General features: G+C 42.2%; 1 protein-coding gene across 2 annotated transcripts; it reads left to right on the top strand.

Annotated features, from left to right (window-relative positions):
* Positions 1–9,831: 9,831 nt before the first annotated feature.
* hmgn7 (high mobility group nucleosomal binding domain 7) lies at positions 9,832–13,552 on the top strand. 2 transcript variants are annotated; one of them, XM_012819623.2, is made up of 6 exons: positions 9,832–9,989; positions 10,692–10,718; positions 10,889–10,918; positions 11,191–11,238; positions 11,460–11,564; positions 12,574–13,552. In XM_012819623.2, exons 1-6 carry the CDS (start codon positions 9,975–9,977, stop codon positions 12,631–12,633), a joined length of 285 nt encoding a protein of 94 aa, XP_012675077.1. In that variant the 5' UTR covers positions 9,832–9,974; the 3' UTR covers positions 12,634–13,552. The 2 variants fall into 2 exon arrangements, with proteins under 2 accessions (XP_012675077.1, XP_012675076.1); XM_012819622.2 differs by having other exon boundaries at positions 9,833–9,989; positions 11,188–11,238.
* The last annotated feature ends 111 nt before the right edge of the window (positions 13,553–13,663 follow it).

The raw sequence follows: 13,663 nt of genomic DNA, 5'->3' as shown, positions 1-13,663 counted from the left end.
TTATTGAATTGTCCTGTAGAACCCTTGATTTAAGGTATGTACTAAGTAGGTAATCTTTGTTACCGAATTATTTTATTTAAAGGTACAGTCTGTGATTGGTGAAAGGTTGTTGATATTTTAGCTCAATAGACTCTATGTTTTGGCACACTCCACTGGTGATTGGTTCAGGACGTGGTCACAATGAACATTGTGATTTGTTAAGAGAGCCAGTAAGTGTCTGTCGTCTTCATAGTAATGATATTACAGTGTCATAGGACTTGGCTTTTCAGGCGTGTAGTTTTTATTTGGAACCTCCTCCTTTGTTTGATAGCTGGGTTTATTTGACACATTCCCTACACCTCATTACACCCAGAAGTCCCTCAGCTTATTAACTTATGAAACACATTTCTCAGGACCCAAATGGCCATCTTGTTCTAAAAAGACTAGTTCATCGTGTAGGGTCAGCACTAACTGAGAGGCAGTGGCACAAGGAGGGCCAGCGATTTTGTATTGACTTTTGTATTGAATGTAATAACGTGAAAGTAAATTGAAATAATGTAGAAATGTTTAAAATGCAAAAAAGAAAGCAATATAGTTTACTTGAACATTTAAATGCAAAACAAAAAGCAGGTGGTGGAGCCTAAGTTAGCCATCGCTGAGTTAGCATAGTGATGCCCATTTGGGAGATGTCCAACTCGAGCTGGCGCCACCACTGTACAATGATGCGGCAGGGGACTGACTCTGATCTGGACAGTAGACATGCACCCAAACATTCACAATATAATTAAAGTTCTACTGATTATGACTGATGCTTCAACGGAAAGATCATTCAGTTGCTTGAGACATTTAAAGATCTGAGGCTCTAATGAGTATTTATAAAGACATTGAAATAGAGAGAGTTTTGAGGGAGTTTGATGCAACAGGGACCAGGAGCGTGAATCTTTCATTGTAATGTAGGCTGAGTTACATTTAATGAGAGCGTAAAACCAGGGTTGGGTTACTCTTCTGGTGCCAAAATGAGCTAGCAACCAAGAAACACATTTGCTTCAGCACTGATCTTTCAAAATGCATTTAAAATCCGTGGATGCCCATTATTGGGTTCAGTGCTAGCAAGTTAGCTAGCTGGTATCTGAGTGATCTAAAATATGGAAATTTGGCCTCTTTATTCAAATGGCAATTCAATGTCCAATTTGGTCATGCGATTTGAAAATGCATTTTGCAATTGGCAATGTAATATGCAAAGTGGCCATGTTGTTTCCACAGAACAACACTCCACTGTGGGTAAACTGTTTCTAGACATCTGTCAATGTGCGGCCCAGCATCTCGGCCGCGAGAGGCCACAACCGTAGTGTGACCAGACGTCCCCGTTTTTGGTGGCCTGTCCTCAGCTAGAGCTGTTCCCATTTTTAACTTTGAATTAAGAACAGATTGGAAAGCCCTAAGAAAGACTGGGCAGAAGAGCTGACGGGCAGATGTCTCACACTGTGCTTGTTTCGGCCAACAGAAGGGGCTGGCTGCTTGCTATAGCTTCTTCATATCGCTCTACTACGAACTGCTTGCGCTCCTAGTTTTCAAAATCAAATTCAATTTTTGATTTATTTAACAATAAAATAGTTTCAAGGCGCTGTACAGAGCCCAGGGCCTGAACCCCCTTAGAGCAAGCACAATGGCGAGAAGAGCAAGAAAAAACTCCCTGTTAGACAGGAAGAAACCTTAAGCAGAACCGCGGCACATAAGGGGGGGCCCATCTGCTTGAGGACGGCCGGGTTAAAGTAAACTGCTGTGTAAAACTCGACCAGAAGCTAGCAAGTATCAGGTGAATCCACAACATTACCACAAAAGTCTTTTCAAGCCAGGAGGTAACCCAGGGATTAAAGCAGGGGTGGGGTTACGGGATTTAGGAATCGTACTACTGGGTGTTGGGTAGCTGATTTACAGTACTTGGATGTAGGCTAGTGCATCATTTTATGCACTGTCACTTTTCAGCCACCCATTTGTTGAGAGCATCCGTCTCCTCTTTCTCTCCAAAACTGGAGCTTCCCCAGGGGTGTGTTAAGGGTCTGGCTAGTGGGCTGTAGCTACAGGTCTCTTTTTTTCTGCCAAAATAGTTCATATGAATATGAATTATGAGCTCATATAACCACTGAATCTTTTGTGGTAAACGTAGCCATCCCTGCTCCATCACTCACACACAGCACCTGGCACACACACACACACACACTCACAGTGTTGCCAACTTAAGCAACTTGCTCACTAGACTTTGTCTTTTCAGACCCTCTCAGTCTGGTTGCTTGTCTATCTTCTCTGTCTTGTATCAATAGATAATTCAATAAACTGTATTGACCCATTGTAGTTGTACTGTTTTCACCTACACAACCACCACCAGCATGTGAAAGTAACAGGGTGGACGTAAATGTCCTCCCCCCACCTACACTCAAACAGACAGGATTGCCTGGGTGATGTGGTGAGAGCCTGGACAAACCATACCCACATCAGCCCACCATCCAGCTCGACACAGAAAAACCGTGGCCATGGCACCGAAGCCCTATGGTGAAAAATAAAAAGCCAGCCTAGCAGGCTACACAACACCGGGTCGGCAATAGTACACTTAGCCCAACCCCATTCCACATCTTCTCCACATGTAATTCTGTGGAGGTTCATAATCAGTGGTTGTTACACAAGCACATGCCCCTTGTAACTAACAAAGGTAAAGGCCTTGCACCCTTACCTCTGCCCTCACGCTCTCAGACAAGGCCCACGGCTCTAGAGCCTATGACTCAAACAAGGCCCACGGCTCTAGAGCCTATGATTCAAACAAGGCCCACGGCTCTAGAGCCTATGATTCAAACAAGGCCCACGGCTCTAGAGCCTATGACAGCCTGCAGGGGCACTCTTTCGGTTTCTCCCGAACTGGCGCACACATGTAGCCTCCCCCTGGGTTCTGTCTACCATTTGGCAACAGAACAGCAATAAAACCCCCAGGCTTGCAGGGTCAGTCACACTAGTGCAATAGTAAATGCAATGCCAGCAACAGTGATGAGGGAGGAAAACACTTCTCTCCTCGAGAAAAAAGCCATTTGAGTAATTTCCCCAAACAAGCTGCTTTTAAGGTATTACAGCAGTTGTCAAGAGAGACAGCAGTTTACGCCCAATTATGGAACTGAGAGCCCTTAACTGTCACGTCCGGAAGTATGCCTTCACAATGCTTACACACAAACAACTCGTAATGTCTATGCATCACAAAGGAAATAGATTTGAAAGATGGCTATGAATATACATGAATGTCACAAATGTTACAGGCAGTTCCTGCGTTTTTTATTTCAAAGACAGAGCTGTGGAATTTCAAGTCTTTTCATTTGGCCTGTCCACAGCCTCTCGAAATTATGAGAGCTGCTATAGCCCCTCTAAGGGAAATGGGTCTGAGGATTCATGGGTAGACAGATGACTATTTAATCTGCGCCTAATCAGCCCAAATCTCGTTTCAGGTGGAGAGGAGGGTGTGATTTTACACCTGTTTATGCCTACTGGAACTGATGACATCAAGCATCTCAGTTGTGCCACTGAGTCAACTGATCATGAGAGATATGCAGACATCGTTTTCCCTCCATCGTTTGGTGTATTTTATTCTGACATGAGCACACGCTCGTTTGAAATCGATGAGAGCCACACGTGTACCGGCACGGCTAAACGCTGGCGTTGCCCAACTATGGAGAGCCTCCATCTCCAATCAGGAGTGGAGAGTGCATCCTCAGAAAATAGAGATGATCTGGGCCTGGGCCTGCCTGCTTCTTTCAGGCGTAGGTCTATTTGTTTGCATCAAGAGAGAATACACATTGCAAACTGTTGTTTTTCAGTTGGGACAGGTACGCACCATTGGACATGGATGCGTTAGCACACCCGTGGCTGGACCACCAGACCCCTCACAAACTGACCAAGATGAGGGACGAGAGTGTGACGTTTCTGTTGATTGTGCTGTGGTGGACAAACAGTGCAAGGCTGGTGGAGATCCTTCAGCTGCTAGTGGGGGAGCCATGGCATCTCCCTACCTGCAGGGATCTTCTGTCACATTTGGGAGGAGAACTGCTTCCCCCAGACCCAAGAAGGGCAATGCTGAGCTCCAGTTGGTTTCCTCCTAATGTTTTCACTACTATTCAGAATGCCAGAACTCCGTCTACTAGATCACCCTACGATCTGAAATGGAAAGTGTTCGTGAAGCGGTGTGATCAGTGGGGTGTAATCCCCTTTCAATTTTCGATTGCGGACGTGCTTACGTTCAGTTTGAAAAGGGTAAGGCCCATTCTACGCTTAAGGTCAGCCATATCGGCTTGTCATGTTTGAGGAGACATTTGATGCCGTTTCGCCATGGCGACAAGAACAGGATCCCAACCTGGGATCTGTCCTTGATGCTGCATGCACTCTGTGGTGCGCCGTTTGAGCCTCTGCAGGAGGTGGAGGTCCTATCGTACAGAACATCTCTTTTTTGCTTCAGCAAAGTGACACTAAGGGCTAATATTGCTTTTATGCCTAGAGTACCTATATTCTGTGGCTGCCTGACATTGCAGCTTTCTCCCTTCTGTCCCTCTCCGTGCTCATTGGAGGAAACAGGAAGAATGACATGCGCTCTGTCCTCTTCATACCCGGAGAGAGCTAAAGCATTCAGATGTTGTGAGCAGCTGTTTGTGTGCACTGCAACTGCATCCAAGGGCTGTGCACTCTCTAAACAGAGACTTTCCCACTGGATTGTGGAGGTCATCGCCATGGCTTATCAGGCCACAGGCAGAGATGCCCCATGTGTAGTAGGGGCTCACTCAACGAGGGGAGTGGCTGTGTCTTGGGCCGCATTTAGGGGTGTATCTATACATCCCAGCGTTCACACAAGGGGCGTTATCCCCATAGTAAGCGTTTGTCTCACTTATCTCCCTCAGAGAACAATGGCTATGATATATATGACTATTACATATATGGCATATGTCGGACTATGGCTATGATATATATGACTATTACATATATGGCATATGTCGGACTATGGCTATGATATATATGACTATTATATATATATATATATATATATATATATATATACTGTATATAAATAAAAAAGTTTTACATTTCTATGTTTACTGAAAATGAGCAGCTGCCACTCAAATTGATAATGCATTGGCCTTCTCCAAACCTACTGTTATCTGGCTCTAAGCTCATTCAGTGCTTCATCTCCCAGTAGACGCACCACTGACTTAGGATCAGTTTCTGGCCGTGTCGAATATCTCTCCTGTTGATGTAACTGTGGAATCTCTCACACTCCCATGTTGATGCCAGCTGCTTCTTCCCCACTTGGGCACAGTGCTTCTCAGTTGTCAACAATTACCATGATGCATAACCCACAGTTAACCTCATATAACAATGCTACATTTGCCGTGTGCCGTCTTTTTTATGATCATGGTGCTATGTGGGCTGTTAAAAACAGTTATATTTTTTATTTTTTTATAGGCATAACACCACACCTGTTGTTCCCACTACCTGAGAGAGATGCTGTGGCTCCCCCATAGGTTATGATGAAGTAGCAACCAGAATATGCTGTGGCACCCCCATAGGTTATGATGAAGTAGCAACGGGAAGAGGTAGATTCACAACCCCATACCATGACAGACCCTGGATTTTGAACTTGTTGCTGGTAACAGTCTGGATGGTCCTTTTCTTCTTTGGTCCGGAGCTCACGGCATCCATTTCTTCCGATAAAGACCTGAAATACTGATTTGTCTGACCACAATACACGTTTCCACTGTGTGATGGTCCATCCCAGATGCCTCCGAGCCAAGAGAAGACCTAGTGCACACACACACACACACACACACACACACACACACACACACACACACACACACACACACACACACACACACACACACACACACACACGTTTCCACTGTGTGATGGTCCACCCCAGATGCCTCTGAGCCCAGAGAATTTGACGGTTCTGGACACGGTTAACATAAGGCTTTATTATGGCACAGTAAAGTTTGAACTGGCATTTGTGGATGTAACTACGTATTGTAGTGCTTGACAAAGGTTTGCAAAAGTAATCCTGAGCCCATGTGGTTATATCGCTTATAGATGAATGACGGTTCTTGATGCAGTGCCGTCTGAGGGATCGGAGATCACGGTTATTCAGCTTAGGCTTGCGCCCTTGCCCTAATACGCACTGAAATTCCTCCAGATTCCTTGAATCTTTGAATTATGTTATGCACCGTGGAGGGTGAAATATCCAAATCCCTTCCTATCTTTCTTTGAGAAACATTGTTTTTAAACATTTAAATAATTTTCACATGCATTTGTTGGCAAACTGGCAATCCTCGGCCCATCTTTGCTCCTAAAGGACAATGTCTTTCCTGGATGCTGCTTTTGTACCAAATCATGATTACAATGACCTGTTGACATCACTAGTTTCAAATCACATCTTTTTTGGGAATGTGTTGCAGGCCTGAATGGCAGGAATGAATATATATTTACAAATCTAATGAAGTTAACCAGACAAAACATGAAATATCTTGTGTTCATACTGTCTGCAATGAAATACAAGTCAAGATAAATTTATAAATTACTGCTTTCTTTTTTTATTTGTATTTTCCATGCCGTCCTAACTTTTTCTGATTTGGGGTTGCACTGACTGTCAAGTTTCACATCACTATTTGTTCTTAAAAGTTTTTTTTTCAAACCAAATAGGTGGATGAGATCAGAGATGGCACTTAATTTTTCTGGTCTACTGAGAGACTAGAGTTGGAGGTGTTATTTACCATTTGGTTTTGACAAAAACAGATTGATACATAGGGCTCTAGCTTGCAAACACATTGTAGATGTTTGACAGTTTCAAAAAATAATCCAGCACCGGTAGAATTCTTCATTGATAATTATTACATTTGTAGGAAATTAGTTATTACATTTGTGGTAGGCAACAGTTATTAGGTTTGTGGGATTATTATGTTTAAAGAGTGCAGATTTATTTATTAATATTGGTGATGTATTACATTTGTGGGAAGTTATTACTTTTGTGGGTCTAAAAGGATGCATCACTCTCCCTGCTCAGCCTTTCTCTCTCACTGAGGGCAAGGCACCTGCAAGCCAAACATGAAGTAGTCCAACTATATGCCTGTCTCTGCTTCCTCTGTTCAATGGCGCACCACTTCCATCACTCAGGCCTCTTGCTGAGGGCAACAGCTGTTCTACTGCATGTCCTCCTCTGTCTCCCCCAGTCAATGGTGCATCAATTCCTTCATTCAGCCCTCTCAAAACATCAAAACACCTGACTAACACCTGTCCTACTACATGTCTGCTGGACCCCATTCTTACCAAAGTCCTCCAAGCCGTTGCAAGAAACGTGGGTGTCACGATTGATGACCAGCTATCCTTCTCTAACCATGTTATGTCTGTCTTCTGTCCACTTTGCACTATACAACGTAACAAAAATCAGGCCATACCGGACTCAGTATGCCACCCAACTCTTGGTACAGGCCATGGTTATCTTCCGCACAGACTACTGCAATATCCTCCTAGCAGGTCTCCCATCGTGCACAGTGAAACCCTCACAGATGGTCCAGATTGCAGTGAAGTGTCTGGTTTTCGATCAACCGAAAAGGGCACATGTCACTCCACTGTATATTGACCTCCACTGTCTACCCATGGCCGCCCAAATCAAATTCAAGTTACTAATGCCTGCCTACAGAGTGACTTCTGGGTCTGCACCCATGACTGTTCTCGTTTGTGGTTCCACAATGGTGGAACAAGTTACCAAATGCTATCAGAGCAGGAGTGTCCCTCTTTAAATCTCTTTGTCTCTTCCGAGAGCACCTCCTTCCCTAACACCTCTAACACCCTAACATACCTAACTTATACTTACTGTGCACTTCTTTACCTGATCTCCTTGCACTTTGTCATATTGAATAGATTTAGTACTTCCTACTTTACTGAAGCTTGATAGTTGTTCCTCATTAGTAAGTTGCTTTGGATAAAAGCATCTGCCAAATGAGTAAATGTAATGTATGCAAAACGCCATTGGATGTGTGTTAAGGCTACAATATGGAGCAACTTGGCACTTTTTGAGTAATGTTTTTACAGGCCACTGGCTTTGGCGTCATCTTTAAATTCATTTTGCTGGCGTATGGTCATGTAAAAAAACGATAAACTGTCATTCCTACTAGCTGCTCAGGCTATGCACTATGTAGTTCTGTGGCCCGAGATAGGCCGCAAAAAAATTAAGAAAAGCTTTCACAGCTCCAGATCGCCAACTATATCACCAAAAGACACCCGTTAGCATGCTAGGCAAGCTTTTATCAGTGCCAATTGTGCTGTGATTTTGCATGATTTTTAGGTCAATAAGTTTCAGACCAGTGGTTCCCAAAGTGTTGGGTAGGCCCCCCAGGGAGGGCAAGGACTGAAAAAAATACAGCAAGGGGGGCACGAGGGGCAAGGGTTAATGCTGAAAAATTGGAACAAGCGGCGTAAACAACCAACTACTGGTCAAATTAAAGCTAGGGAAGGACATTTAATTTAGAAGCATTTTTGTTATATTTTTCTTTCATTCTTGTTACATCCTGACAGCAATCAATAAATCAAATGCTCTGACAAAAAAAAAGAAATGTCATTATCTGTGGCAATCGCAGGCTTGTAATAAGTCCCTCCAATCATTTAACAGGCACAGACTGCAAAATATCAAGAACAAAATGTACATGGTTATTCTATGTAATTAAGTATTAAAATTAAGTATAACTTGAGTTTTACTTTACATTTTCTGTAAAGGTGTGCATATTGCCCATCAATTAAATATACAATAAACCACCAGAACTCTAAATATATCTTTGGTAAAAATATATCACTATATCACCACATCACATAGACACACAGGTTGATGAAAAATAAATAACTAAATATCTGAAAGACAACAACACAATTTGACAAGAAACTAATCAGAAGGAGTGTGAAAGATATTCACAATTGTAAGTTATGGGCCGTGGACTGTGGCTATATGTTTGCGCAAGAAGAAATGGATGAAGGTGTGATTAAACTTCAATTAAATCCAAATTCATGTTGTGGTGTAAATGCTATGGTATGAGACACACAAGCTTGTCCGTTATGTGCACAAAACCGTTTTGATATTGTGAATTACACTGTTACATACTACAGCCCATTATTGTATTATTACACCGAGCCTTCTTCGCGATTGTGCTGAAGGGGCCCCCCAATTAGATCTCATTCAAACCCCCCAGGGATGCCTCGCCATCTCCCAGAATTGCCCATATTGTTACCCCTCAGACATATGGTCCACTGACCAACACGCCAAGCCTATAGGCTGACATCTGACTTGCCTATTGTTTCTTTTATCAGCAATTTCCAGGTCAGAGATGCAAGGGGTGAACATGATTTGGCCAAAATGTCTCTATCCACAACTAAATATCAGAATGTTAGCATTCCCAACAAGAAGGCTTGCAAATGTATAGCCTACACTATTGGCTACATGTCGCCATTATGAAAAGGATTCCTCAACCCAAACCCGATTTCAACATCCCAGCTGTTCTGTCCCTTTGCAGATATCCACATCGACAATATCTGTCTATTGACGAATAAACCGTTTTTCTGGTTTCGTCTTTCTTAATGCACACCCATCGAATAACATTTTCTAGACGTGCTGTAGAATATTATGTAAAAAATAGAATAGGCCTACATTCCATTTATTTACACTCAGGATTTCGCGCGTAAAAGACTACAGAGTTCAGAATCTAGTTCGTCTGGAGCACATCTTGGTGTCCTTTGATTGGTCAGATTTGAAATCAGTCAGAAATTGGCCGCACCTCCACCCTCCCATTCAACCACTGGTTTTAATGTAACAGTGTGTTTACTACAGGACCAGAGCTCTGCGAAAAGCTGTCCATCTAAACTGTGAAGTCTAAATTAAACAGATAACCTCTTAGTTTCACGTAAAGAAGAAAACAGTAAAGGAATCCACCATGCCTAAAAGAAAGGTAAGTAAACGACCTGATTACGACGTGCGGATATACTTTTGTCCTTATAAATCCGTAGCGAAATTAGGAAGCCCTCGAGACAACGGTGATTTTTCAAAAAATCTGTTGTAAAGACTTGCGATCTCCGTTTGATAATTACATAGTGGTTATTTTCGTGTTGTTTTTCGTCCAATTGCGATCATTTGTACAATTGCGGAGTGTTATTTCACGGGTTTCCTGAGCAGCACTATAGCTACCAGTCTTGTGTCTGTGCTGAACTGGAATCTCCATGCCTGTGGAACCGCAGCCATGCTTTGCAGCTCCTACACTCTCCATCTCGAACGCAGGTTGTACTGAATACTGTTTTTTAGACGCAATATCGCGCTACGTCTCGTCTAATTGGCATAGAAAAATGGAGGGAAAACTCATTCTTTTTTAATCGTCGCTGTAAAGCCATGAAACAGACGTGTTAATAAAACATTTTCATACGTTTTCTTTGTTCGATTTGCAAGATGACTGCTATGACACCTTCTTATCGCCAGATGGCGTAGTAGAGAGGGATTGTTTTGTGCCCCTCCCCCTGTCAGTGGTAAAGCCGATGCTGTGAAAATGTTTCCGTTCTAAATAGGTGCTTCAGCACCAACATGAGTGTGTTCTTTAGTGATAAAGTTGTTCATGGTCCGTGTGATCATACATTAAAACAATTTTCATCATTTTCTGCAGGGAACCGATGGAGAGGTTAAAGGAGAAGTAAGTTGACGTTCTTTTTCATTTTGATTTGTGAGTGCTATTGTGTTATTGCACATATATAACTGATGAGGGCAAGATTGTCATATCTAAATTTAGAAGTTCTTTCCACCTGCACTGCAGGTCCACACACATTTAAATTTAACTTCAGTTGTATTTTTCTACATCTACAGCCCCAGAGAAGATCTGCCAGGTTATCAGCGGTAAGTGATTGTCTCCATCATGTCAGTTAATCTGCCTCATGTTTATGCCTGTTGTGTCTTTTTTTTTATAACTCATGCTTTTCATTAAGTTACTTAAAGTTGGCGTGATGCCTCTTGACATGTATATTTCAGTGGAAAATGTATTTTTGTTGTTTGTGAAACAAATAATTAAGTCAGTAAATATGATGTGGCAATACATGTGACCATGGTTAATGTTTCTGTTTTTTTTGTTGTTTTTTTAATGAAACTAATATTTGTCATTTCTTTAGCAGAAACCAGTTCCTGCAAAACCAGAACCGAAACCTAAAAAGACACTGAAGGTAAAAAATCTAGTTCTAGGTCATTGTTATTTTCTTTCTCTGAGTTTTAACAATGTCTAGAAGAGTTACGAGGCTTTTGTAATCTAATCTAATAATCAAAAAGAAAAAATACACAGCATATCCGGTGCTCTCAAAGAACAAGCATATATAATTGGCTTTTTTAGATGCAACAGAACACATACTGAGGGTCTCTTTGAGGACACTTTGTTTTCTTCCAACAGAAAGATAAAGAGGTGAACGACAAAAAAGAGGAGAAAAAGAAGGCAAAGGCTGAGGAGCCTAAAGAAGAGAACAAGTCGGAAAATGGGGAGACCAAGACTAATGAGGTATATTTCTGAAACAGTAAACAGGAAACATAGTAAAAAGATCTTTGGAGTCATGATAGAATGCCACCCCTAATTTACATATGCCAGAGAGCATCACAACACTTCCTGATAAGATTGTTTACTGAATATGTGCACTTAACTTACAGCATTTAATAGCATCATGCATGCAAGTAAGAGAAGCTCACTGTTATCACTTCAGTAAGTCCCTGTTATCAATGGAATGCAAAACAAGCCACAAATGTTATAGGGGATACTTTGTCCTGCCATCAGGGAAAAAAAGTCATCTTCTTGTGCCTCCTGAAGGTTCACAAGTGGGGTTTACTCCATACCGCTTGACTTACTTTTCACTACAACTCCTGTCCCTCACAAGCTTGGTGTGGCCAGACACACACTGACTGTGTGAATAGTGAAAACTGGGGAGCAACAGGCGGACAGAGCTAGGTTAATCCCTAACTCAGGGGTCACCAACCTTTTTGAAACTGAGAGCTACTTCAAGGGTACTGAGTTGTACGAAGGGCTACTTGTTTGATACTGAATAACAAAGTTGCACAGATCACTATTCAGTTAGTCTCACATCAGATGATAAGAAGCTGAAAGAGTCTTTGTTTAAAGCTGTTGGGTTAGGCCTAGTTGTTAAAGAAGTGCTTCTTGGACCAACTTCTCCAGTGTTATCATCTGCGAGTAGTGTTTTTAGAACACGCCTTGCGGGCGACTCACGTGGTCCCTGCGGGCGACCAGGTGCCCGTGGGCACCGTGTTGGCTACCTCTGCCATAACTGGTGTAGCACTAAATATGTTAGGGGGTTAATTAAAACATTAATCTAGTAAGTAAAAGTTATTACTATGTAATTATTGGTAATTTGAGGCACTACTATGTACTGTGTTTAGATCTATCATTGTTAGTGTGTCGTGACTGAAGCACTTCTTCCTAAAAGGAGAATGCTTATGTGATTGCTTTTGAATGAACTCTAAACTCTTTGTGTGACTGTTTCTTTCATGTGTCTTTGCAGGTGGAGAAGACCCCAGAGGCCGAGCCTGAACCGGAAAAGGAGGAATCGAAGACCGAGTAGCACCACGCCAACCCATTCATCCATCCATCTGTCCATCCGTCCATTCAGGCCCCTACTTCAGCAGCCCCCAGTCTCACCTGGATCCCTGTCCCTCTCCCCCATTTTTTTCTTCACCTTCACCAGAGAAATATTTTTATCAACAATTTTGTAAATACTGGTACAGGTTTTTAGCACAAAACAAAGCTAAATGTGTTCAGCCTCAGTCATATCAGGTGTTTCCATTGCCAGCAAAAGGATGGTGTGAGTTCTTCTGGTGTTTCCTGGGGAGACCACCGTTGCCCCAGTGCATTCATTGCATATATGATCAATGCAGTGTAATGACATGACAAAACTCTGGGCAGTCAGAACTTACGGAAACGAGAAGAAACGTGTCATGAATCTGCAACGGCATACTTTTGTCTGAATTGTTTTTAATATATTGTTAGGTCCTTGTTTGGGAGTTTGTAGTGGGAGTTGGCTGGTGGCTTGGTGGTAGGTGATGGTGTGTTCTTGGTTCACCAGCGCAGTCTGTGCCAGTTTAGTGGTTGTTTATACTCTGGGGTCTGTGCAGTGTTGTTCTTAATTTGGGGGTTTTATTTTAATTTCTTTACAAATTAATTGTCTATGAGAAAGAGGAATAATCAAGCATTCTTGACAGATAACTGAAAACATTCCAGGCACGGTTCAAAAGGTGGTCTCCTTCACATTTGAGTAATAATGCAGCTGAATTGATTTGTTAAGACAGATAAAGCTAACAGGACAAATAAATAAACATAAAAAAAAGATTGTGTGTAATTATGCAGGACATTTTTTGGAATTTAAAAAACAAGAATGGCAATTTTTTAACACTGAAAATTCATCTCTAAAGACCTGGGGTTGTGTGCGTTCCCACTAAAGCTCTGGATGTCTCATAATAAAATTATCATGTAAGTTTTCCTCAGTCTGTGTCTCTGTCATAACTGTTTACCCATTGTAATACAAATGATGTGACATGCAGGTATGTACTGCTCTAACACTAGACGTTGGGATAACTTTTTGGAAGGTAAGAAAT

Source organism: Clupea harengus, chromosome 8 (assembly GCF_900700415.2).
Source record: "Clupea harengus chromosome 8, Ch_v2.0.2, whole genome shotgun sequence".
Taxonomy (NCBI): domain Eukaryota; kingdom Metazoa; phylum Chordata; class Actinopteri; order Clupeiformes; family Clupeidae; genus Clupea; species Clupea harengus.
Note: the sequence above shows the minus strand (reverse complement) of the source record. Positions and strands in the feature narration are given on the sequence as shown.

What these genes read in the sequence shown, in the direction of transcription:
- hmgn7 (XM_012819622.2), top strand. An exon ending in ATGGAGAGGTTAAAGGAGAA is followed by an intron (nt 10,719 to 10,888) that starts GTAAGTTGACGT and finishes CTACATCTACAG; the next exon opens with CCCCAGAGAAGATCTGCCAG. An exon ending in AACCTAAAAAGACACTGAAG is followed by an intron (nt 11,239 to 11,459) that starts GTAAAAAATCTA and finishes TTCTTCCAACAG; the next exon opens with AAAGATAAAGAGGTGAACGA.